The sequence below is a fragment of the Chaetodon trifascialis genome, chromosome 20 (assembly GCF_039877785.1).
Source record: "Chaetodon trifascialis isolate fChaTrf1 chromosome 20, fChaTrf1.hap1, whole genome shotgun sequence".
Lineage (NCBI taxonomy): Eukaryota > Metazoa > Chordata > Actinopteri > Chaetodontiformes > Chaetodontidae > Chaetodon > Chaetodon trifascialis.
Genome location: NC_092075.1, coordinates 18,159,085 through 18,183,243, shown reverse-complemented (window position 1 = coordinate 18,183,243; position 24,159 = coordinate 18,159,085). Strand labels below are relative to the sequence as shown.

The 24,159-nt window shown below is 46.1% G+C and overlaps 1 protein-coding gene across 1 annotated transcript; it reads left to right on the top strand.

Moving 5' to 3' along the window:
* Positions 1-497: 497 nt before the first annotated feature.
* On the top strand, positions 498-24,076 carry tprn (taperin). The gene is made up of 4 exons (XM_070989395.1): positions 498-2,870; positions 18,065-18,266; positions 19,540-19,661; positions 20,581-24,076. Exons 1-4 carry the CDS (start codon positions 672-674, stop codon positions 20,641-20,643), a joined length of 2,586 nt encoding a protein of 861 aa, XP_070845496.1. The 5' UTR covers positions 498-671; the 3' UTR covers positions 20,644-24,076.
* The last annotated feature ends 83 nt before the right edge of the window (positions 24,077-24,159 follow it).

The following is a 24,159-nucleotide window of genomic DNA, read 5'->3' as shown; positions in this document are numbered from 1 at the left end:
GTGTTCCCACACTGCAACACTGTTTCCAGGCGTGTGGCAAAAGCAAATCATACAAATAATAATGCAATAATACTGATAATATTTCTGACGTAGTAGATGAACTACGTAAGTCTTGGAAGTGTCACGGCATGGTTATGGTTGTTTTCAAATAATTAGTAAACATAAAATGAAGTTCTGACAACAAATTTATATTTAATCACTCAAAGTAGAGGCTACAACCGATACTTACGTTCAATTCAATACAAGATTAGGGAGGGGTGGGTGGAACCTGAACGCAACACTTTTGATTGACAGGCCTTAGTTGCCCAGTCAACAATAGAAAAGGGAGTGGTTTGCTTCAAAGTGCACCATTCTACGGAAAGGGAGGGGGCGTGTCTGTTACGCATGGCAACCAATCAAGAAGCGGATGGGGCTGCCGAAGCCGCTCGTGCTGCTGCGGAGGGGCGGGGCTGCGTTCAGGGGCTGTGTGGAGAGAGGCTGCCAGAGAGTGAGCAAGCAGACGGAGAGGAGAGAGAAAAAAAGAGACCGCGGGGATGTGTGTGAGTGTGCGGTGATCGGTGCTGCAGGGACAGTCTGAGCCGGATACAGGTTTACTAGCCGCACCGGACCGCGGCAGAACCGCCTCGGAGGCTGCCTCTCTCCTCGACATCACCTCCTTACAACCCTCTGCAATGTCTGGCGGAGGAGAGGTACGCGTCCTCCGTCAAGAGGCCGGCCAAGAGAGCCCGAGGATGCCGGCCTGGAAGCGAGAGATCCTGGAGAGGAGGAAAGCGAAGGGCGGTGGGTCTGGAGGAGCCGGTGCCGCGGAGACAAGTCCCAGTGGTGCGGGCCCGCAGCGGGCCAACGGCGAGCTGACGGGAAATGTGAACGGCAGCAGCAGCGGACCCAAGAGTGACAGCGGAGCGAGCGGCGGGTCCGGGCGGAACTACACCATCACCACAGCCAGCCAGCACTTCACGAACAACAAAGAGGCACGACCGACGGTCGCAGAGAGGACAGCTTCTAGAGAGGACGACAGACAGGAGAGCCTGGTGCTACAGGAAAGCCTGGGCCCGCTGGAGGAGAACCCGTTCATCAAGCTGGAGAAGGAGCGGAGGAGGCGACAGGACCGAGAAAACAGCGCTCGTCCGGTCCAGCACATCCTGGAGCTGTACGGCAGCGTCCCCGGCATACGGACTATCCGCGCAGAGAACATTATCATTATTGAGTCGGATCCAGATTACTTTCCGGAAGCTGGAGGGCTAAAAACCGGGCCTAAATGGCAGCAAAACGGTGTCAGTAGTTATAGCTCTCTGAACGACCTCCTTGACCGGAGAGGGAGTGCTGTTACTGAGATAAGAGCCAAGGAAGTGGTTATTTATGACACCACGTTAAGCAAGAGTGAGGAGAACTTGAGCACCCTGGGCCGCCCTGATCAAGAGATCTCATCATATGGGACAGGTGAGGGTCAAGGCAGAGTTAGTCGGATGCTGCAGAAGTTTGACAGCAACTACGGGAAGCTGCAGAAGAAGTCCCACAGCACAGAGAACCTGCTGGACCTGGATTGTAGTGCCAGCAGCAGGCCAAGACTCTGGCCCAAGCCACAGCCAGATCTGGTGCCAAAGCCCAGGCCAGGCCCGTCAGTCAGCAGCCCGGGCAGCAGCCAGCCATCGTCGCCTGTCTTCCAGAGTCCCTGGTCTTCCAAACCAAAGCCACAGTCAGCTGTCTCTGAGCTGGGCAGCCCCCAGCGCTCCACTGGACCCCCGCAGTCTGTGTCTTCCTTCCGTCAGCGGTTTGAGGAGAGCGGAGGCCGTGACGCAGCTGTCACCCCCAGAGATGAGCCAGACAGGGGCCAAACCAAACCCACCAGGGAGAGAGACTGGGAGGGCGCCGAGGTGCCACCCAAACCCAAGGTGCCATGCTCTCCGGAGACCCTCCGTGCCCGTGCCGAGCCCCCCTCAAGCCCCATCTCGCCCAAGGTGTTGCGCTCCACACCTGACTTTGAGATCCGACCCTCCTCAAAGCCTGACCTCACTCAAATTCCTGATGGGGACACGCAGGCGCGGGCCCTCGCAAACCTGCGCCTGCAGTCCCGGAACACCTTCACAGTGATCCCCAAGCGCCGCCCTGCTGCCTCATCTGCATCAGGCAGCCCGACACCGTCCAGCCCCATCAAGTCTTCCCCCTCCCGTAGAGTGGCAGAGGTGCCCATGCCAGGAGTGCCAACCTCCCACACCCCTATGTCCACTTTAACACCCTCAAAGAAGAATGAGGAGAAACTTCAGGAGGAGAAGGCGCTCAAGACACCGGCATGGCCATCCAAGCCTGAACCATCTCCCTGTGTTGCCACAAGTCCTGAGCCTCCTCTGACCTCAGAATCTTTGTCTCCATCTCCTTCTCTAACCCCAGCTCCCTTCTCCCCACCTGCCGCGTCTTCACCCCCCTCTTCTCCAGCTCTCCCGTCCTCACCTTCCTTCTCTCGGCTTCCCTCAGACTCTCCTGCTCCGTCTCCTGTCCCTTCCACGGCCTCCCCGGCTCCAGAGCAACCCCCCGTGGATCATCTGCCAGTAACAAACATAGACGACATTGAGGTGGAGCCCCCGCAGCATGTCCCTGCTCCCAGCCCCATGGTACAGAGGAGAAAGGGGAACACCTTCACTGTGGTGCCTAAACGTAGGGTGGAGCCCGAGGCCCAGCCGAGTTCACCTGAGCCCCAGCAGGAAGCCTCAAATGAGGCTCCGCCGGGGTCCACGCCCCCGCAGGCCCCGTACGCTCAGCTGGGCTCCCTGCTGAAGAAACGCTACCCTGCTGTGGAGGAGATTGAGGTCATCGGCGGGTACCTTTCCCTCGCTAAGTCCTGCCTCTCCAAGACGGGCTCCACGGGCAAGAAGGTGAGAGCAAAAACTGAAACACACTTTGCTTTTTCACAATCGCGCATGAGACAGCTTCACCAGTGATGAAAGTCAGTGTTGTTTACAGCCCTAATGGCTAGATCATAGTTTTTCAGTGAAAACAAATACATCAACGCTGCAGCACGCAGTAAGTTGGAATATTATTGTGTGCCTCCGGTCTCATGCATAACATGTGCCAAATCTTCCCAGAGGGATCATTAAAGTTTCCTCTGATCTAAATTTAGTCGCGAGGCGTCACACAGGAAAGGCTCTGCTTTTGTTTTCGTTGCATCTGTGTGCATCTGTCTCGTCTTCTTTCACCGAGCCGCTGCGCTGCGCTCACCTGTGCTTTGTCGGGATTCAAGCAGCATTTCCACCTCCCGGTTAATCCTGCCAGTTATTTTCATGTGTTGTGGTGTGAGTGAGCGTGTCTGCTACTCTAAATCTCCACATCCCATCACTTGACCTGCTCTCAGGCCTGATGGATTAAAAGCGTGTGTTTACACAGCCACTTGGAACGACACACTGGGCTTTTTCCTGTGGATTGCCGTCCCACAATGGCGTGTTATTTGTCGCAGAGCGCATTACTGGGTTAGGTGGCCCTCCAAGCCTATTGACTGAACAATCTCATCAAGGCTGTATTCAGTTCTCAGGATTTGGCTCCGGGGTTCGGGCCAGCTCTGACCTGTCCCAGACTCTGAGGAACACATTTATTGGTTCTTTTACGGTTGCATTCATCTGTTGGTTCAGAGCTGAGACATCCCCAGGAGTAGTCCTAAATCATAATTAAATGATAGCAAACTTTGTGTTTTGTGCTTCACGCTTATCTTCCAATCATAATCAGATATCTGGTGCTCGCTTGGCCAAGGTCTCCCTGCAAATTGCTCCTGTTTCATCTATATTAGGGATTAATTAAATATCAGAGGGTGTTTTTAATTAATTTTGCGAGTTGCTGCAGGCTGCTCTCAGATCCTGCCTGAGTGTCAAGCATTATATCAGCATGGCCGTGTTTACGTTGCTCTTAACAGCCAAATATGTCTGCCTGTGGCTTGAATTTGACCCTAGAATAAGACATTATGAAGAGCGTGCCGGGGGCTCAGATGCTCAGGGTGTGGAGCATGTAACCACAGCATCCTGAGCGCGAGTCCAGCCAAAGCACACCGTCAGTCCTCGCTTTACTGTACTCTGTCAGCCAAAGTGGGGAAAAAAAAGCATTTCCACAGTTCACTTACATCACGACCCTCCCCTTTGTGATCCACACAGCACCACATCGCCTCTAATGCTGAATATTTTGAGCCTTCTGGCAGCTTTTCAATCTAAGCCGGTGTGTCAGCCTCTTAGACGCTGGCCAGCAGTCTTGTTTCCTTGACCTGGTCTGTTGTAATCTTCCGCTTTCCAAGTAAATCCAACTACTCCTTACAATCAGGGCAAGAAGCTCAGGCTACTCATGATTTTATCAAGTGGAAACAGTGACCAGCATACGCTCAGACTCGGCTGTCACATTGTTGGAACTGGATCACATCCGTACTGTGTAGTAGGTAGTTTGCATTTGACTTATTTTGACAACCAAAACTCGAACCCACAATGCCAATTTTTTTACTGCTGCACCATTACTTCAAATGAGGATTGTCCTGCCCAGCACTTTCCCCAAATTTTCTTGTAATTCTGCATCATATTTTTGGGATTTTGACTCAAATTTAAAATAAAGTTCTGTGGCTTTGAGTGATGCTCGCCCGCAGATCATGACTTTATAATGACAGACATTTAGGCTGCAGGCTTGTGTGAGGAAGTTGAAGCCATTCACCCTGCTTGTGTTGTACGTTCTTTTCATTGTGTGCACATGTGCGTGGTAGACTGCCGGTGACCGTGGCCATGAGACATGAAAACGTTCTGTCCTTTGTCCTTGGCGCTCACTAGCCAAACACTTTCTCCTTTTGTTGTCTGTCTGCTCCTCTTCGTCATCATCAAGGCCCAGATTTTTTCTCTTTCTTCTCTTCTTTTCAGGGCAGGGCTGCACAGGCAATTACAAAAGCATCGAGGCTTGGCCTGGCCTGTATAATTTGTGTGGAATTTTTGCTCAGTGCTGCTTCTGTGTGAGACCAGCCTCCGAGAAGGGCCTGGGCTCAGCGCTCTGGTCTGGGATTGGGTTTTTTGAGCGCTCTTTTTCCAACAAACCCAAACCTTTTTTACAAGCTGCTTGGCGGAAAAAGAATGTTCCATTTGCACGTCAGAAGTTGAGAACTCGACTAAAGCAGATCATCAGCTCTTCCTGTAGATTTTCCTGACTCTCTCAAGGCTTGCACGGGTGCTGAATGCTGGACTCCATCCAGCGCAGTCTCTCCTGTACTCCCGTCTTTATCGCCCCACAAGCACCACTGTCTTTTGTCCTCTACCCACTGTGCACTGCTTTATTCCTGTGCAGTGGTAGTTAATAAGGCCTGTCCCCTTGCTTCCAGCTTCCTGTGATCTCCTCCTTTCTATTGGGGAAGGAATTGTGGAAGAGCTACAGTATGTAGGTCAAGTGCAGCTTCTTGTACCGCATCACTCCCGCATTTGCATAAAATCGACTTGGGCTTTCTAGTGAAACAGACAGGCCAGGATTGACTCTGTTTTCATCTGTAGTGTGATTGGACTGGACTCTCTTGACTTGACCCAGGCAGAATTGACAGATTGTCTTATTTCCTTGCGGTAGATGCCGCCGCTCTTTGTCGAGAAGAGTTACAGCTGGCAGCAAGACACTAGAGGGGGCGGACTGGTTTGTTTTTGAAGTCTCTGTTCCCTATGACCGGTTATTATGGGAAAAGGGAGACGGGCCCATGTGTTTGTCAGAGCAACATCCAGAGAGTGAGAGAAATTTTACCCATTTAGCTCACCTTTTTCCAGTGTTTGCACTGAGTAACTATTCAGATGCCTAATTTTTAAACTGCTTCAACACATTTATGTGTCAGTTTGGTCAAGAAGGTTGTGTGTTTAATACCGAAAGTGATGATTATTCACATGTATGACTGTTAGTCTTGTGGATTTGGTTAGATATTAATCTGCTATGTAACTTTAAATCAGCACAGTCAGCTGTGTTTGAATGGCACTTTTACATATAAACTTCTTCAGTACAGATCAAATCATCTGGTTCTGTTTATTCAGGCTGCTGTGAAAGCTGTCAGTCAAACTCTGCTGCAGAGCTGAGCTGAGACTGTCTGAGTCTCAGTGCAGTTCCAGTCAGACTGGTGCAGTTTGTTTGTGGCGTGAAAGCAAAGCAGATCAACGATAGGAGTTTGTGATGACGGATATGTGATTTTAAGCATTCATACAAAAGCTGAACTACTATTCAGTCCATCTGTTGGTCATGGGAGCTGACAAGGAAGTGATCGCCTTGGGCAGTGATTTCCAGTGGGAGTATTTGTGCTCATTGGGTACTTCAGCAAAGGTCCCTTGAAAGATTGTTGCTCTGTTCACTTGAAAAAAATAGAAATGATGATTTTAAATCGACAAACCAGGAATAGGATTGTACTTTGGTGCAGTCCTGATCTTTAGTATATTCAGTGTCACCATCTCCTGCAGCCTTCCAGCTACCATTAGCCTCCTGCACAGGACGAGCTTCAGGGTTTTCTGAGGACTAAAGGTAACAGATGAACCGGTGACGTGAGCAGCTTCTGTATGTACATCATTGGAAGATCATTTGGTAACCATGGTAATACATATGCATGTCTGCAGGCGGGCACAGGCATTTTCTCTGATTTATCAGAAAGTGACTCCAGTTGCAATCTTACCTTTTGAGCTCTTAATGTCACCCCAGGAGATAGAAAAATACATATGGCACAGTGAGGTCAGTCGCTGATTGTGGGTGCATGTTGCTCTGATGATGCAGGATGACAGTGTTTGAGAGACCTCACACATCATGTGACTTCATGTTTTCTGCTCTTAGGTTGTTTGTTAGAAGAAATGAACCAGGACCAAAAGGCAGAAATTGATCACGTTGGTCATTCCCACATTGAAAATAGTGCAACAATAAGAATCACTGCAGTACATTTGACCCTATGTGCTGATGCCATGTGTTGGTGCAACAAGAAAGTTCCACGCTAGCTGCTGCTCTAAGAATAAAACTTGCGGTGTAAAGAAAGCAGCTCATGAAAAAGTCATGTTGTTGCAGCATTGAACACATCACTCCACCTTCTGTGCACTATCTACATCTGTGTTTAGAGAACACTGCTTTTTTTCTTGTGGTGAAATGTCATGCATACAGCAGGTTAAAAATACCCAAACCTAAATGGTTAAAAGCTCTCTGTAACACAGGAAGGCCAATGAAAGGGCACTCTCCTACATTTACATGTGCGCCTGGGCTACAGGTGTGAAAGTCCATTGTGTTTAATTATTTACCACCCAGCAGTCATTCCCCGTCTCTCCTCCCTCACGCTTCCTGAAAACCTACCACCCCACCCCCTTGCTTTGAAGAAAAAAAAGTGTTTCCTTTACATCAAAATAACAGGCGGACGCCCGCTAACCCGAGTGCTTTTTCTCTTTATTGAGGCTGAGGTGAAGCAAGAGGAAAAATGCTTCAGATCAGGAGCGTGTATCTCCAACATGTTCACCGTTTAGAGCCTAAGAAGCATCACCTTGAGACACTCCATGTTTAAAGAGTAACTGTGTCAGTAACTTCACACACAATCCTCTTTTTAGGTTAGTAAAATATGTGTATAGTCACATAAGGAAGGTATAAAAATATCCTGTGATTCTGGTCTATAATGTTCATGACAACAATAGTTCTGAGTCAGAGCTTTTTTTCTAAAAACAAAGCTAACAATAGCAGCGTGACTCAACCATACCAGTAAAGTTGTGGCTGCAAAACCAAAACAATGAGCTTAAAGATGCTAAAATGCTCAGTAGAGGTGTGAGGATCTGCAGAGGCGGATGTGAGGGTTTGTCGACTACAGACAACCTCTTTCACATTACAGACATTTGATCTATGGGTAGCCGAATATAAAAATACCAATTAGTGCAGCTTTAATTTCAGTTTTTGAAGCCCTGAAATGTCACAATTTCCTCACACACTGTTAAACTACAGGCTATGGATCATCTGGTGGTTAAACGTTGTTTGTCTTATTCCCATGATGACACTGGTCTGTTTTATTTCTAATTGCCAGTTAAGGTTTTAAAACATCTTAAATCAGAACAGATGAACCTTCCAGGCACCCTGCTTTATCCGCTGATCATCTAAATTTGTATTAAAAAAGCAAGACAGTCAGACAGTTTGCTCTGGCTCTAGAGGAACATGTGATCCTCCAGCTGAAGTGAAAGTAATGACTGTGACCAAAAAAGCTGAAGTTGGAAGGACTATATACAATAGAGCGATGGCTTTAGAGGCCTGGATCCAACTTTTCTGCCTCTCTTTCTTCCCGCACTGAGCTGCCGCATCGCTCAGTGCTCTTCCCTGCCTCTGAAATATCTAATTACTGCATAAAAGCTTTTTGTTGTTGAATTAGACCGTAAGTCAGGATCTTGTCTGGTGAAGCCAGAAAGGGAAACTTTGCAGTGAAGGACAGCAGTCTTCACTCGATTTGGTGTTTAGATGAGACGAAGGTGCCCTTGACTCACTGTCCCAGCAGCAACTTTAAAAAAAAAAAAAAAATCAAAATGACTTTGTCTCTCGCTGACTGTCACATGAGAGAGGTGCTAGTTCTCTTTTTATTACTGATATCACAGGCGGTGCAAATATGGTTTCCTCTTAACAAGCTTGTCATTTCTTCCGAGGGCTCTGTGGCTGCAGGATGTGGACACACACGCACTCTCTCTCTCTCTCTCTCTCTCTCTCTCTCACACACACACACTCAAGCACAGCCATGCCTAATTTCTGCATAAACACCGATGTACAAACACACACGCTCGCAGGTTTCCCACACAGCCCTCAGGCTCATGTGCAACCCTGCAAAGTCAGTGTAATTAGAATTCAGCCAGCAAAGCCCCACTATCATAGTCATGTTTAATTCAGTGTGTGTGTGTGTGTGTGTGTGTGTGTGTGTGTGTGTGTGTGTGTTTAGAGTGCATGAGTAAGAAGATGAAGAGACTAAAAGCAGAGGACGTCAACAGACGGGGCTTTTTGGAAGTTTATAAAAAGAAACAGTGGGCGAGTGAAAGAGGCAGGTAGAAGCCACCGACTTTTTCTATCTGTGGGGGTCTTTCCACCCTCTGCTTTGACATCAATCTTTCCTTGGTTAATTTGCGAGGTCGTATTGATAAGTGGGAGTTTAAATGTGTAGTAAAACCTGCCCAGCTGCCTTGAAGGCTGAAGAATACATCCCTTCTCTGTCCTTGATTACGAATGCAAAACACTGTTGGGACTTTATGTGCTGCTTTTTGTGCATAATGTAAATTTTATTTAAATGCTCCCTCCGTGGAGGCTGCGTGCGATGTTTCTGTCTGTGGCCGTGTGAATCATTGATGCCCTTAATAATTTGTTTTCCTGTTTACATGATCAGAAGCTGTCTGTTTTCCTGCCATGTTTGTCTCTCTCTGTCTCTGACTGCCCGTCTCCACCTCCGCTCTCCCGTTTCCCTCTGTCACATATCCATGGCGCCTGTCGCCGGGGCAACACGGGCCGCGGCCATTCTATCCTGTCATTAGGATTCCAGGATAAGGACACACACTCTCTCTCTCCCTCTCTCTCTCTCTCTCTCTCTCTCTCTCTCTCTCTCTCTCTCTCTCTCTCTCTCTCTCTCTCACACACACGCACACGTTGCTCCATCAGTGTGGGTGCTGTAGGAGGATACGTAGCATTTTGATGGTAAAGCTGAAAGATCGTCTAATACACATGTTTGAATGGGGCTTCCTGATGAGCGCTTTCTGTAATCAGCAAAGCTAAAATCAGTGTTTCTGTGGGCGGAGAGCCAAACAGCTCAGCCTTCAGATGTTTAAGAGGGGACTGATGTGTTTTCATAAGGCTCAGTGTGAAGCCGAGGTCAGTAATTTCAGTGGATGTTTCTGTTCTCATTTGTTGACTTGTCTTTATATTCTACCATATCATGGGTCATCCCTTACTTCTACCATCTCACTGTCTGGGACATATTTATTAGAACTTGTCTATAATATCAATATTTGCGACTTCTGATAATGATAACATATGCTTTTTTTAGACATAAACACATAGCAACACAGCTAAGAGCCTGCAGCCATGCCAGTGGTTCTGTGAGGTTGTACAATGGCACAGACTGCACTGCTTAAGCTAAATGCTAACAATAGCATTGCAGCATGCTCACAATGACAATGCCAACATGCTGATATTTATGTAATGTTTGTTTAGTTCAGCGTGTTAGCATGCTAACTTTAGCTAATTAGCACTAAATGCAACAGATTTCTGCCTCATACTGTGGACAGCTGCTAGCATGGCTAAAAACGGATATTTTTGAGGAGCCCTTAGTCAATTTTGACCACCATAAATAGCAAGCAGAATATTTGACAGCTATAAAATCAACTTGTCACTGCTGTCAGCTGAATCACAGTTTCTGAGTCAACTCAAATGCTCTTTAAACCCGGGGACATTCACCACAAGATTAGCTGTGGTGCCATTCAAGCACGATTTCACTTCCTAAAGGTTGAGAAAGAGAAGATGAAAGATTGAACAATGAAAAACAAATGATTTTCCTCTGAGAATATCCTCCCTGATCCAGTCTGCGGGATCCTGTCCTGGCCTTTGTCCTGATTGTGGCTTTCCAGACACACCCTGGCTACATTCGTTCAGTCCAGACGGGAGTTTTTGTGTATTAAAGGCCCTAAATGAGCTCATATTGACAGTGTGTGGATTGCTGATAGGTTTCGATCCCCGCCCTGCCGCCCTGCCGGTATCACCTTACAGCGTGTATTCGTCTGTGCCAGCTCTTTCCTATCAGCAAAAATGCTCACAGAAGGGACAAATTATTGCTGAAACAGCTCCGCTGGTCTGAGGAGATCTATTGGTGGGCTCGCTGAAACAAATATTTTGGGAGATGTGTCTCGTCTCCCATCCATTTCTTATCAGTCAGATAATCCGCCCCTGATAGCTCAGCGAGCCTTAAACACACACACACTCACGCACGGCTACAAAGGGCATACTATTACAGCAGTGACTCACGCAGTCTCCTGGAGACACTGCAGTGTAAACACAGATTTTTACATTTTACACTACTTGCTGCCCACACCACCAGCCCAAGCTGCGAGCACCAACCACCTACACGTGTGAGTGAGTATCCGCGGCTCCATCAGTGCTGTGGTACTTGATCATTGATGGTTGCGGCACTTGAAGCACTTCCACGGAAACGCTGAACTGATTTAGCCTCATATGTGATGAGACATCTGACAGCACCTACGCAAGAGCGCGTACATCCTGGCCTGAGTCTACTTCAGGGTTGACAGCCGCAGGGGTTTCCAGTAGGTGTGCTGTGCCTCTAGCTCCAACGAGCGCTGACCTTTTACTGGAATATTTTGGGTTGCTGCTCGCCTGAAGCTCTGATATTTGGGTTGGAGCTGGACATCGTGGGATCGGTTGGTTCGTCTTCTCTATCTTAAGCTCATTCAAAGGTCATTTCCGGCTAAGGTGTGTCTTCTTGGCAGCTGTTTGCTGTTGGCATGCAGCAAGTCCCTAATAATTACTGTAAAGAATGTGTGTACAGGTAGGACCACTATTCAGTAGCAGATGATTAATTTTAGATCGTCAGGACTCTCTTTCAGCCAGGCGGAAGAGCAGAGGGCTTTTAGTGTTCGTACTTGTGGCATTACTGTTCACAAAGGAGAGCAAGTCATTACAGTAAGTAGCAATAAATAGCACACTTTATGGTGCTATAAGATACCGTTGTGGCATTGTGCAAGTTTCTCAGGAACTCCCTGAAGCATAAGGTGGTTTCAGTTTTGTTTGTCCAGATTTTTGGGGTTTGTCTCTCAGGCTACATACAGTCTGTCCTACTGTAGTGGTGAAGGTTGTTGAGGCTGGGTGCAGCAAGTTGTCACCTGGACTTTCCAAAAAGTCCAATGGAAAAGACCTATTTTAGAAATCCTTTTGTAGTTCTGTGTGATTGATTGTCCCTTTTCTCAAAATGTCACACCTGTTAGCATAGCGATAGTGTTTTATATCTCCTCTCCTGAAGTACTTCTGCTAACATCAGCCTCATACATCTTAAAATCCACCTTCCACAACCATGAAAACAGCACATTAAAGCACAACATCTCATTCATCATTGAGTTGTCAGAAGGCCTCTCTCCTGAAGCCTCCACCCGGCTTGCAGTGTTTATGCTAAGCTAGGCTAAAGACATCATATATAACCCGCAATGTCAGAATATGCTTTCGTGCTTAATTGACTGGTGCAGCTGTTGAAGGTTGTTGGAGGAGTTTCTAATCATGTAGGAGCAGAGAGCAGACCTTTGAAACATGACGTGAATACCTTCTTTAGTTAACACTAGTCTTCCTCAGCTCCCAGCGCAGTGCCGAGGTACACCGCTTGCTTTGTTTGGGCACATGTAGGCTTCATTATCCCTCTCTTTAAGAGCTAATGCAGCTGCAGCTGAACTCCTCAGCCGGTTCATTGTGGTGCTGTTCTAATATTATCTGCCTGGTTGGAGATTAGCTCTAATCAGGCACCTGGTCAGTCTCCAGGCAGGTACACACGGTTGCTCCTTTTAGAGGACTCTAATACTGGGCACAGTGTTTTGGCAGACATTTTGATATAACTGATGTAATTTCGAGGCATCATATGATGCTGTATATGGGCAGGTGCACACCCGATCCCAACACGCCACACCCTGTGTCACCTGTCCCCACTGAGGTAAATATAGAAACAGCCTTTATACAGATGCACACCCAGTCGAAGGCACACCATGTAGCCACAAAGGCTCACAGGCTGCTACACCCTCAGTTGTTAAAGTTGCATTACTTTGTCACAGCTCCACTGTAACTCAGCAGATTTCCAGTTCAATGCGATCAGTACTGGCAGATGACTCTGTGTGTGTGTGTGTGTGTGTGTGTGTGTGTGTGTGTGTGTGTGTGTGTGTGTGTGTGTGTGTGTGTGTGTGTGTGTGTGTGTGTGTGTGTGTGTGCGTGTGTGCGTGCATCCATTCAGTAAGAGCCACTTTTCACCAAACGAGGACACGCCGTGCTGGGTGGCCTGGAAAATATTCCTGGCACAGCTCCCATCTCGCCCATTGGCCGAAGCACATTCATGAAGACATAATCTCATCTGCTGACTCTCTTCTTCCTCTCTCCCTCACTTCTCCTTTTGTCTGTCTTCCCCATGTCCTTTTGTGCCTCATACACAACATGCAAACAGCAAAAAGACCGAGCCGATGAAGCTCGGGCGAAAGGAACTTGTGGAATACATTTCTGCAGGAGTATTATTTACTCGGCTCGGTGTCTTCTCCCGTTTGATGTCTCAGTCTGGTGGAGTCAAAGCTGCTGCAGCAGCCCCCGACTCTGCCGACAGTCCCAGCACGTCGTGTTCATTTTATATTCAGCTTCAAAAACCCTGTTTTTTGTTGTTGGCGGGGTTTTTTTCCCCAGCAAGCAAAAAATCTACGATTGAGCAGAAATGATTTACAAGCTTCCTGAACAGTTTGATTGTGTCGCAAGAATCTTTTTCTTTCTCTTTCTCCCGTTTAAGAAGCTTCCCTCCCATCCCCGTCTCCTCCCCTCACTCTTTTGCTCTCAACTTAAGATGTGGAGGCTTTTAGTGAAGGAGAAGTACCGTAGATTCACGCAAATATTAATCAAGATTTCTGAGATTTCATTAAGACAGACACAAGATTTTCTTTATATATATTGAAATGATGAGTAATGTGTTTTCTATGAAGGCGTGTTGTGTTTATTTAAGCTGTCTCAACCCACAACCTGACTTACAGGACTTGCTACATAACATAAATGCTATTTTTAATACCAACCTAAAAATAACAATACAATGCAAGAAATAGGGTTGCAGGTCACGTCCAAATCAAGATGCATGTGAGAGAAAACAATTTCCCCATCACTTTGTCTTTACGCGAGCTGGCACAAAGCACCAGCTTCTCACACACATGTGCACACGCGTGCAGCGAAGCATCGTCAGCCTTACATAAATATAAAACAAAACCAGGTTCATTTGTCCATTGTTGTTGGTTAATGCCGCAGCTTCCTGTCTGTGCACCCTGTGGTGAAGGAGAAAGACAGCAGGGTTGAGTCCAGGCCCCTGTTGGCCCTTCCCTCAGCCTGAGGACAGAAGACGAATCACTTCTGCCTCCATGATGCAGGCCTTTATCGTAGAAAAACACCCACAACGAAAGCTCAAACACGAGCAGCAGCAGCAGGCAGAGGTCCTTCTTTACCCACATTTATTTTTGTTCCTCCTTCTTTTGCTCTATGTTTGTTTAATGCTGCTGCTAAATAGCTCAAATGTCAGAGAGACAACGTCAATGAAGGGTCTCATTTAGCAAGGGTCTCGTGTGAGAAGAGCGCTGGTACACCAGACAGAAAGAAAAGTGAAAGACAGCGAAAGAGGAAGCGAGCCCGGCAGCGAGCCTGATTTATTGATGGATTCGCGTTTGGCACCCAGAGACTTCCTCCAAGACAGGATGCCAGTTTAGCAAGAAAATGCTTTTTGTGGTGTAGGATTTAACACAGGCACTAAAAAAAAGGCAGTGTTGGGGCTAAAAATAGGGGATGCCTGGGACTGAGGGCCCTTTTAGAGAGGGTAACATAGTGTCAGAGCCCGTGTCTGTCCACAGGGTTTGATATGTTTTGTAGATTGCTCACTGACTGTGGCTGAGTACTAATGTGGGAGCGTCGTCTGCCCCGTTTGAAGCATATACCCACAAAAATCAATGAAGTTAATGAGGTCAAACATTAAATATATTGTCTTCGGACTGTTTTCAATACCTTGAAGCCTGAAGAACTTGTACAGACTGCAATAGAATAGAAACGCACGTGATGTTGCGGGTATAATCTCAGCGTTAAAGTGCTCCACAGTAGGTGAGCGAGGGACTGGTTGAAAGTTCACACTTGTTACGGCTCCTTGTTAAGATCACAGGGTTCGTAGAATGACCTTTGAACCCTGGTCCTTCTCCACACTGCTGCCTGACGTGGATATATCAGTGTGAGAGTGAAACAATACAGCCTCGTTACCGATATCTTTATTTTAACATACATAATTATTTCTCTGTGCTTTTTTACTCAGCCATAATCAGATATCAACAACTGCTATGGGTCCTTGCTCTCAGTCTGTAGATCCTTAGTCCCTCATCTGTGGACTGTTGTCTTTACTGTATAGTACTGAACAAGGCCCTAGTCCTGAACCTTTAGGCCATCTTTAATCTATAGACTCCCATGCCATGTCTATGGAACCATGGCCTTTACTTGTGGGCACTCATCCTCATATAAAGTCCTTTGTCCCTAACCTGTGGACAATTGTTCTGAATCTGTGGACTTGCTTCCAGAATCTGTAGACTCTCTGCTGTCTGAAGACTTGTTTTAATCATTTTCCTGAACCTCCAGACTCTAGGCCTGAGTCTACATACTGTTATCTTCATCTCTAGACCTGTGTGCAGATCTATAGACCTTTGTCCATCATTTTTCAACCCTCAACCATAATTTCTTACCCACATGCTTAATCTGTAGACTCTAGTCCTGAATCTATGGAACCTCATCCTGTCCAGCCTCATCCTTAATCTATAGTCCTGAAACACCATCGTTCTGAGATTATAGACCATCATCTTTAATCTGCAGACCGTAATCCACAGACCTGTGGCCCATCTTCGTCCATAGAGTCTCATGCAGAATCCACAGACCCTCGTCTGACTCTCATCTCTCATCCTTAATCTGCAGACCTTGTTTTAGTCTATATACCTTATCGCTTGTCTTGAGTTTATAGACCCTTGTCTTTAATCTAAAGACTACCTGTGGAACCTTTAGACCCACATTTCCATTCTGTAGACCATCATCTGTAACCAGCACTCCTTTACCCTGAATCTATAGTCGTCTGCGGTTCAAAGTGTACTCACATCTTTTAACGCAGAGGCTCACTGGCTCACAAATGTTGCAAAGAAACGACCTCTCCACCATCACAGACCTCACCATAATTACAGAGATAGACCAGAAGAGGAAGTCATTCAGGATATGGAACAGGCAGGACATTTTTGAGCCTGAGGTTAAGTGTGAACCCTGACTGGTCTTGAGTCTGAGGTGGAGCTGCTGGCTTGTGGCCTTGTGATGGAGATTAGGGCAGATTTAGTTCATGGCCTGCAGAGTAGATGGAGCCAGGTACTGTACGTTAAGAGCAGTCAGCTGACGGACAAACCTACGGTTACGTGTGTGTTTGTGTGTGTATCGGCTGTCATCTCCATGGCAACTCAGGAGAGCAAATAGAACCAGTTTAAAACGGCTACATGAGGCCAGGACACATGAACGGTAACTTTTTAGAAACAGCCTGTGGTCTTTCTGTCATTCTAAAACGGAATCCATCATGTTTGTGGGCGCCAAAAGAGAAGTGACAACAGCACTGCTGAGGGAAATGATCTAAAATAGAGGCGTGCGGATGGGAAAAATCCATTTTCTCTTTGCATAAGGGGCCTGAGAAAAGTTAAGAGAAACTGAAAAGCAGCAAATGGAAGAAGAAACACATCTGTAATATGTAGACAGATGTTGATTGCTCATGTTACGGCAGCAACTTAAATGATATCCTGGAAATTGTATTGTAACTTTTGAGAGAATCGGTCGCATTCCTCTCCTTCCGAGGCGGTGAGATGTCTCCTTTGAGAATAAGTGCCAGTCAGTGTGCTCACTGACAGCTGAAACCACAGCCAGCTCCGATCGCAGACTCGCCATTCATGTTGGATTACATGGTGCAGCAAAGTGCGAGGGCCCGTCTCACCCCACGGATCCGTGTTTGCAGCCCAGTGAAGCATTGCCAAGCAGACAGTGGACTCTCTGAGACAATCAATCACAGGCCCCAAGCTCCTGCGAGGCCGCCACCTGTCCCGCTTAGAGGACACGAGAAGTACAGGACATGAAGCCTCAGACGGGCCTAAACTGCAGCTGGCTCTCAAGGAATCCCAATCAAAAGCTCTGCTGAATAACTTATGAGGCACTTGGTTCTTGTTGAGCTAAACTGGCATTACTGCGCTGTCATTCAAGGGCTGAAACACGTGGAAAGGTGAGGTATAGATGGTTTAATGATGAGCAATGAGGAAGCAATAACCTGTTAATGTTTGCCATGCTCGGAAAATGCAGCCTTCTTGAAGGAAAGTGATGTCACTATTCTGTTGAATCGTCTGATATCTGACACTTTGAAATCTGGCCGACGCCTGTAAAGTTTGGCCTTTCCATCAGACAACCCAGCAGGCAAACAGTCAAACAGCTGGTGGTTTGTTTTCATGGTAAACACATCTGGCTTGTCAACAAAGAGCTCGTCTGCTGAAGCCATATGAGTAGCCGCCGAGGGCCCCTCAATTACAAACAAATTCAAAATGTGAACTCAAACATACATGTTTTTATTCATTTTTCTGAAATTAAGAATGATGTACTCTGGATTCTCTGGCCCCAAAATACCAAAACATGGAGATGAGAGGGCATTTTTGGATTTCCTGTAGGGGAACAATAACTAATGTTGTAATTCAATAAAAATAACTCCAGTCATGTGATAACAGGTGCGGCTTCAGATGTGGTTGAAAGCCCTGGAAAACACCACTATGCCGACCTCTGGGATTTTAGGGCATCATTAACTGTGATTGGATGAGGGTGGTGAAATCTTGCATGGGACTAGACTGCTTGAATTGGCCCTGTGTAAACAGACCTCAGTGGCTGATGTGTCTTTGAGGTGTGAACATTGGCCTTTGAGGGGGGAGTAATTTAGAGAAAACTGTAGTTTAGATCAGGAAATTACGTTCTTGAGTTTCCGGCCAGCTAGATTAAAAAGAAAAAAATCATATACTCGCTCTTAACCATGAACAAGCAACTGGTGTTGTTGTTTTCGTGTGGTGCCAGAGACATGAAAGTAACATATGCAGGCTGGGAAATCAGCCGTCAGTCGTTTACCCAGTGATACTGGTTTGCTGTATGTTGTTCCTCTGTTATTTTTTATTAATTACTTCGGAAAAACACTTAATCAGGACCACAAAAAATAACTACTTCCAAGCCAAAGCAGCACAGCAACTTGTGAAAAATGAGAAATAATCACTTATTCCCTCGTTTCCAACTCTGTCTGCGCCCTTTGCAGCTCAAGATCTCTTTCAACGAGTCGAGTCTCAAGAGCACGTATGAGTATCCGTCGGAGAGCAGCGTGTGGGACAGCGGGGAGGAGGACGAGGAGGACAGGCGAGATGAGAAGGTAGCGGACGAACAGCCGAGCATGGTGGGACGCATCCACATCCCTCGGCCCAGTTTCACCAGCTCGCCCACGCACACGACCAACAGCAACGGTGAGACGGCATGACATGCATGTCCAACACTTAAGTCCACATGGCCCAGTGTCTCTTTCATGTCACTGTTGATATTCATGGTCCCCAGAGGATGACTCTTCTGATGTTTCGGCTGGTGACCCTCTGAACTTTGACCTGCAGCAACCATTGGGTCAAAATTTCTGATTCAAATGCCAGAAAATCTAAAATCTGCCAGAATTGTCATTTAAGTTATTGAACCCATTCATGCTCCTCAGAGAATGAACCCTTTTCATGTTGGACACCCCACGAGCTCTCCTCTTTGGATGGACATAAATACAAATCACGCCATGAAGTTTATTTATGTAGCACTTATGCAAAAGAGTTAGCAGAAGGCTTTTCTGGGACACACAAGATCAAGAAAAACAAAATAATTAATGAGGAAACAAAATCTGAAGCATTGGCCAGAGAGAAAATCAAACATTAAAAGCAGGACAGTTTCATGCAGCGATGAGAATAAATAAACAAGAGGCAAAATGTGAATAGAGAGCAGGATCCACAGCGATTACTCAACATTAAAAAGTGCACTTTGCAGCAAAACACCATCATGCAGTGTGCTTTGATTTAGACGAGGAAGCACAGCGATGGATATATTCTGTGTACAAGTCTTGAACGGAGGCAAGTATTGAACTGTAGCCAGTGGTATTATGGTCTGTATTTCAATGAGGAAATCCACCAGTTGTTGTTCTGAGGGATGAGGTGAAGATCTGCTTTTCACTCTGCAGTTCAGCCCTTCCCATGATGAGCCAGTAAAAAGGCAGAGAAACAGGAGAGGAGCGCTGTCTGATTGAATTATTTGAGCCAGTCTACACATAGCAGCCCATCCCATAACGCCCGCCTTGTAACGATGTTAACATACAGTGCAGCTGGAGTCTTTCGAGTTGATTTTAGTCATTTTTGAGTCTAGTTTTATGGTATTTTAAATGTCTTTATGTGTCCAACAACCCTTTTCATCAAGCCTCGGAGTTCAGCTGAAAATGCACATAAAACTGCTGTTTTCCACTCTTTATTTGTTATCTGTTGTCACTGCCCTCCTGTGCACAGTGAAAGCTGAAAGGGACAAACTACATTAAGTATGGTGACAGAGACCCCTACTGGACATATCCAGTACTGCGTTTAACAACATGTGTGGCAAAAGAAATCATTCCTCGGTGCGTGTGTGGTTGAAAAAGGATCCAGGATATAAAAGTAAAATGAATAATGGAAGAAATGTCTGAACATTTTAGTGACACAATGTCTTTTTTATTGTCTGCAGACCTTTCCAGCTATGTTCCCAAGCACTCGGTGGACTTCAGTGCCTGGCAGGAGCACAAACATGAAGACAGTGTTTACCAGGAGGACGCTTCCCAACAGACACAGATGACAGAGGAAGTAATGGTGAGAGGACGCCTCCATTCATCAAACCAAAGCTGTTTACACACTTTCTGTTTTCGAGCGGAGTGCCAGGTGCCGTCTCCTCTCACCTCAGTCCCAGTTTAAATTCCCAGTAATCAGTCTGCGGAGTTTGCAGCATCTCCCAGTGCTGACTCTCCTCTTCATTTTACTCACACATGTCAATTATGTAAGTATTTGATTTGTGCCAGAATTAGTGAGAGATGTAGATCACAAGTCTCTAGAGCCCAAAGATATTCAATTCATGATGATATGAAACAGAGAAATGCAACAGATTTTTCTTCTGAGAATTAGAAACCAGCAACAGTTTGGCATCTTTGTCCGATAGACAACATTTTATGACAGTGACAGCTGAATAATTGAGAGTGACAGCAGGTTCCCGTGTTGTGTCATTTGATTTATCTGTTATCTTTCTTCCTGACATTATGGATGGATTGGAGCTTGTACCTTTTAAGTGTGCGGTGTTATCTTAAATTCAGACTGAAAGGCCGCAATTTTTTAAAATTTTTAAGTAGATTTTTGTGCTGCAGTGTAACAGTCATGCAGACTATTAGGATATGGTTTCATTCTGTGATATTTTGGTGGCAAAACTGGTCTCAATCTCAAAGTTAACTAGCAGGAAAAGGGTCTTTAAAAGTCTTAAATGTTGGTTGAGGAATCCTGTCAGCACCTTGTATGAGGAAGGCACAAAATTGCTCATCCTGCTGAGTCAGCTGAGGACAGCAGGGCCGCATTCAGTCCAGACGGCCTTTTATCTCCCATTCTATACGACAGCCCTAACAGAAATGAAAAAGATAGAAGTATCAAGGCAGAAACATTGATGAACAAAGACGTCTGCTTTGTGATGACACTGGCTTACGAGTTGCTGCGCACATCAGTTCTAACGTCTAAACTGTGTCCTCAGCTCACCCCGGCAGACAGCTCCTCCCTGTCTGACTACAGCAGCGAACCCGCTCTTTACTTCTGATCAATCGGACCAATCAGCTGTACAGTAGCAAACACACCTGTGGGACCAGACTGCAGCCAGAGCCCAGCGAGGTGTGTCACCCCCAGGCCTGAGCTGCCTCCAGCTCTACACTCCAGCCGCCTCGAAGCACATCTTCCTGATCAGGAAAGACAAGGTTTTCTTTTGTTGTTTTTTTTCTTTTTTTTGGGGGGGGGGGTTCTGATTCCTGCCACGGTACCACCGCATGCCACGTTATCAACTGCATATCAGAGCGGAACAACAGTTTTTCAGACGGCGAGTGTTCCTTTCCCGCCTTCTTCCCGACCCGACGCAACAAATCCAAAAGCAGCTGGACTGTCTTTCCTCTACGATCCTGCACAGTTGATCTGTCAGCCTCCCTCCCTCCTCATCCTCACCAAGAAAATGACAAGTCGACCGTCAACACCCAGAGAGACGCCTGTCTTCCTCTCCAGCCTCTGGAAGAAGCTCGCCAGCTTTCATGACCCTCCTGCGATCCTCTGCATCAGCACTTGCTGCACGGGGGGGGGGGGTTGTTGACGAGCAAAGGAGCTGGAAGCGAGTGACCAAACTCCTTAAAAGAACAGGAAGCCGCCAGTGCCCATGTGTAGGTAACGCCACGGTGATGGAGTCCTGTGTTAGCGTGGATGTCATCAGGACGAAAATACGAGGGACATGGAGGACGCTTGTGTCGATCGCCGGCAGACTCGAACACACGAAAACAAAAAATTGGTGAAAGGGTGCCACAATTGTAGTTTTTTTGTCTTGGTTTGTTTTTGTACCTGCATGTGTTGAGTTGAGCCTGGTTGGAGCTCTTTCACTGTAAAGCTTCTGTATGCCTTTTAGTTTTTGTATCTTTTCTGGCAAACTATGCTGTATTGAAGCTGCTGCTGGACATCTGCTAGAAGAGTCTTTTAACGGCACGCAAACTTCAACCCAAACTCCCTTCTTTGCATCGAGGGAGGGAAAATATGCACCCCCAGGGAAGATCTCTGTCAATCAGCAGCGACTCTGATTTCTGATTGAACGCTTGAAAAAGTGACCTTCGGCCAATAATGTCTGTACGTCCGTATTGCTGGTGACAAAATCATCATACTGTAGAATGTTTCTGTATATGCTCTATCAAGGTATCTGTGTCACATTTATCAAAAGCTGTTTGACCTCCTGACCACTTTTTCTGGCTTCTTGTGTATTTATTCCTGCTTAAAGTTGAAGTTTGCATGTCTGAGACCTGCTCGTGTACAAAAGGCATTTTTTTGCAAAGACTAATTTTTGGTGGTGTGGAAAGAAGAGACTGGTGCAAACGGCCCCACCGGACGTTTGTTTGTCAGTTTTTTTTAGATTTTTTTTTCAAGTCGGACCTCATGTACTTTCACATTCCACAGATGAAGAAGCCAGTCCACTGAAGCAACGAAGGCAAAGGTTATGATCGTTCATAATGCGGCATGTTTGTGAGAGCGAATGCGACATTGTGTGTTTGAAAAAATATGTAATTTTTTTTCTTTTTTTAAAATTCTGATTGTTTTATATTCAAGAATGCACCAAGTTTCCAGATGATTTTTTTAAAACTCATAATGCCAACCAATTAAAGTGTTGCTGTAACGGCCTCACATCCATTCCTCCCGCACCCAGGATCGACCCCGCGGCCAGTATTGTTGTACAGTTTCCACCATGTTTTCAGATGTTTCTTCCTCATGTCTTTTTTTCAGTTGGACTTCGCTGTTAGGAGACGATGAATTTAGGATGTTTCGTCTGGAGTCTTGGATGTTAAATATGTTTGCACTGTCATGCTTTTAGCTTCGTTTTGCACCTCGTGAGAAGGAACAGAGTGGGCGACAGAGGAAATGTGCTCTTAAAAGAACAAGAAGTCCAGTTGGAGAGTTTTGTTTTGAAACAACAGCCACCGCTGACACCTGCTCTTGATGATGATGAGCCCTCGGTGGGTGGGATCATTTTTTAGACTGCAGGTATTGGTTTCTGTTGGAATGGAACTCTTCAGTCGTACACGATGAATGCACTGCCGACGAATGCCATGTCTACTTTTTTTACTGTTTGCCACAGCCTTGCATCAAAAGTCTTATGATTGTCGGCCTTGAAGCTGTGACCACCAAGTGTAGTTTTCCACACAGGTCCTGGACTTCATCTTTGTCCTGAGGTTACTGCCTAAAAAAACCCTCAAATCCTTGTTTACTTGTCATTGGCCACTTGACCTGATGTGTCGTACAGTAGCTTTAAAGGGCCACACCAGTGATTTTATATGCTTTAGCCTGTTTAGTACAAAACACATTTACATTGCTTTGCTGCTAACCACTCTGCCAACCGTGGTTTAGGAGTTTGAATGTATTTTATTAACTATTCCACGTCCATTGGTTTCCTCTGGCAAGAAAATCTGCTAGACGACTTACCTTTGCACCATAATGAAGTCGGGCTGGGTAACGTTTGGAGTGTTTCCGTACCAGAATGCAGCAAAACAAGAATTTTGCCGCCTCAAACTTGCAAAATTTTGGTTTGTCTCATCACAAAAACAGGAAAAAAGATCATGAATGTGAGCACGCATTCTGTACTCTACTGATGTTGGTACTGCAGTTCAGAGTCCAGCCCTGTAATATGCAGTGCAGGCTTTTCGATTCCCATTATCATACATTATCATAATGTATGGTAACTGTAATGTAAAACAAAAATGAATGCACTTAATGCTCACTGTGATGGATTACACAGCTCAAGCAAGTTTCAGGAGTACCAATTACCGTACCACGAGGAAATGAAGGAAACCAATGAATGCTTGGAACGGTTAGAAAAGACCATACAGCTTGGCATGAAAATAAAAAAATATGAATTTCATGTGATTTATAATGGAGCAGCTAAAACTCCTCTGACACACTGGTGTGGTTCTTTAGACAGCCTCACTCGGACCTGCTGTGGAGTCGCAGCTGACCGTCTCGTAACGCGCCTGTGGATCCATCTGTGGTAGCTGCTGCCTTCACTGACCAAAACCCCAAGGGGGACGTCGACTCTTTGTGGGATTCTTTAGCTCTCTGTCTTTCTGTGAACTGAAGGACCAAACAAAGGCAGTGAATCGTGGGAATCTCCTGATCATCTTATATGACACCAGCGAGAACTTCTCTGATGACCATTACTGGGATACAGAGACACACGACCTGACTTCTGAAGTGTACATGCAGTCTCTCACAGCAGTGTTTTCCCATCTGTGTACTCCTGTTGCAAAGTGAGCAGTTTGTGTTGGTCACACTGTAGCAACTGTGGTAGAAGCTCCATCCTGTTCCCCCTTTACTTTTCCCCCATGTCTGTAAATCTACATCGCAGCAGATGTGCTTACTGTAAAGTTATTGTCAATGATTTGGGCAAATAAAAAAAAAACAAAGTGATGTCATTCTTGTACAAATGAAAGCTCAATAAATAGAAGACTTGAAGATGTAAATACTGTATATGTGTCATCTACATCCTTAGGAACAGCTGAAAGAGCTGAAAACTGGAAATAGAAGAAATTAAATGATACGT

Coding starts and splice junctions, on each gene's coding strand:
- tprn (XM_070989395.1), top strand. CDS start 672: ATGTCTGGCGGAGGAGAGGTACGCGTCCTCCGTCAAGAGGCCGGCCAA. Junction 2,871..18,064: donor CGGGCTCCACGGGCAAGAAG/GTGAGAGCAAAA, acceptor CGCCCTTTGCAG/CTCAAGATCTCTTTCAACGA. Junction 18,267..19,539: donor GCACACGACCAACAGCAACG/GTGAGACGGCAT, acceptor TATTGTCTGCAG/ACCTTTCCAGCTATGTTCCC.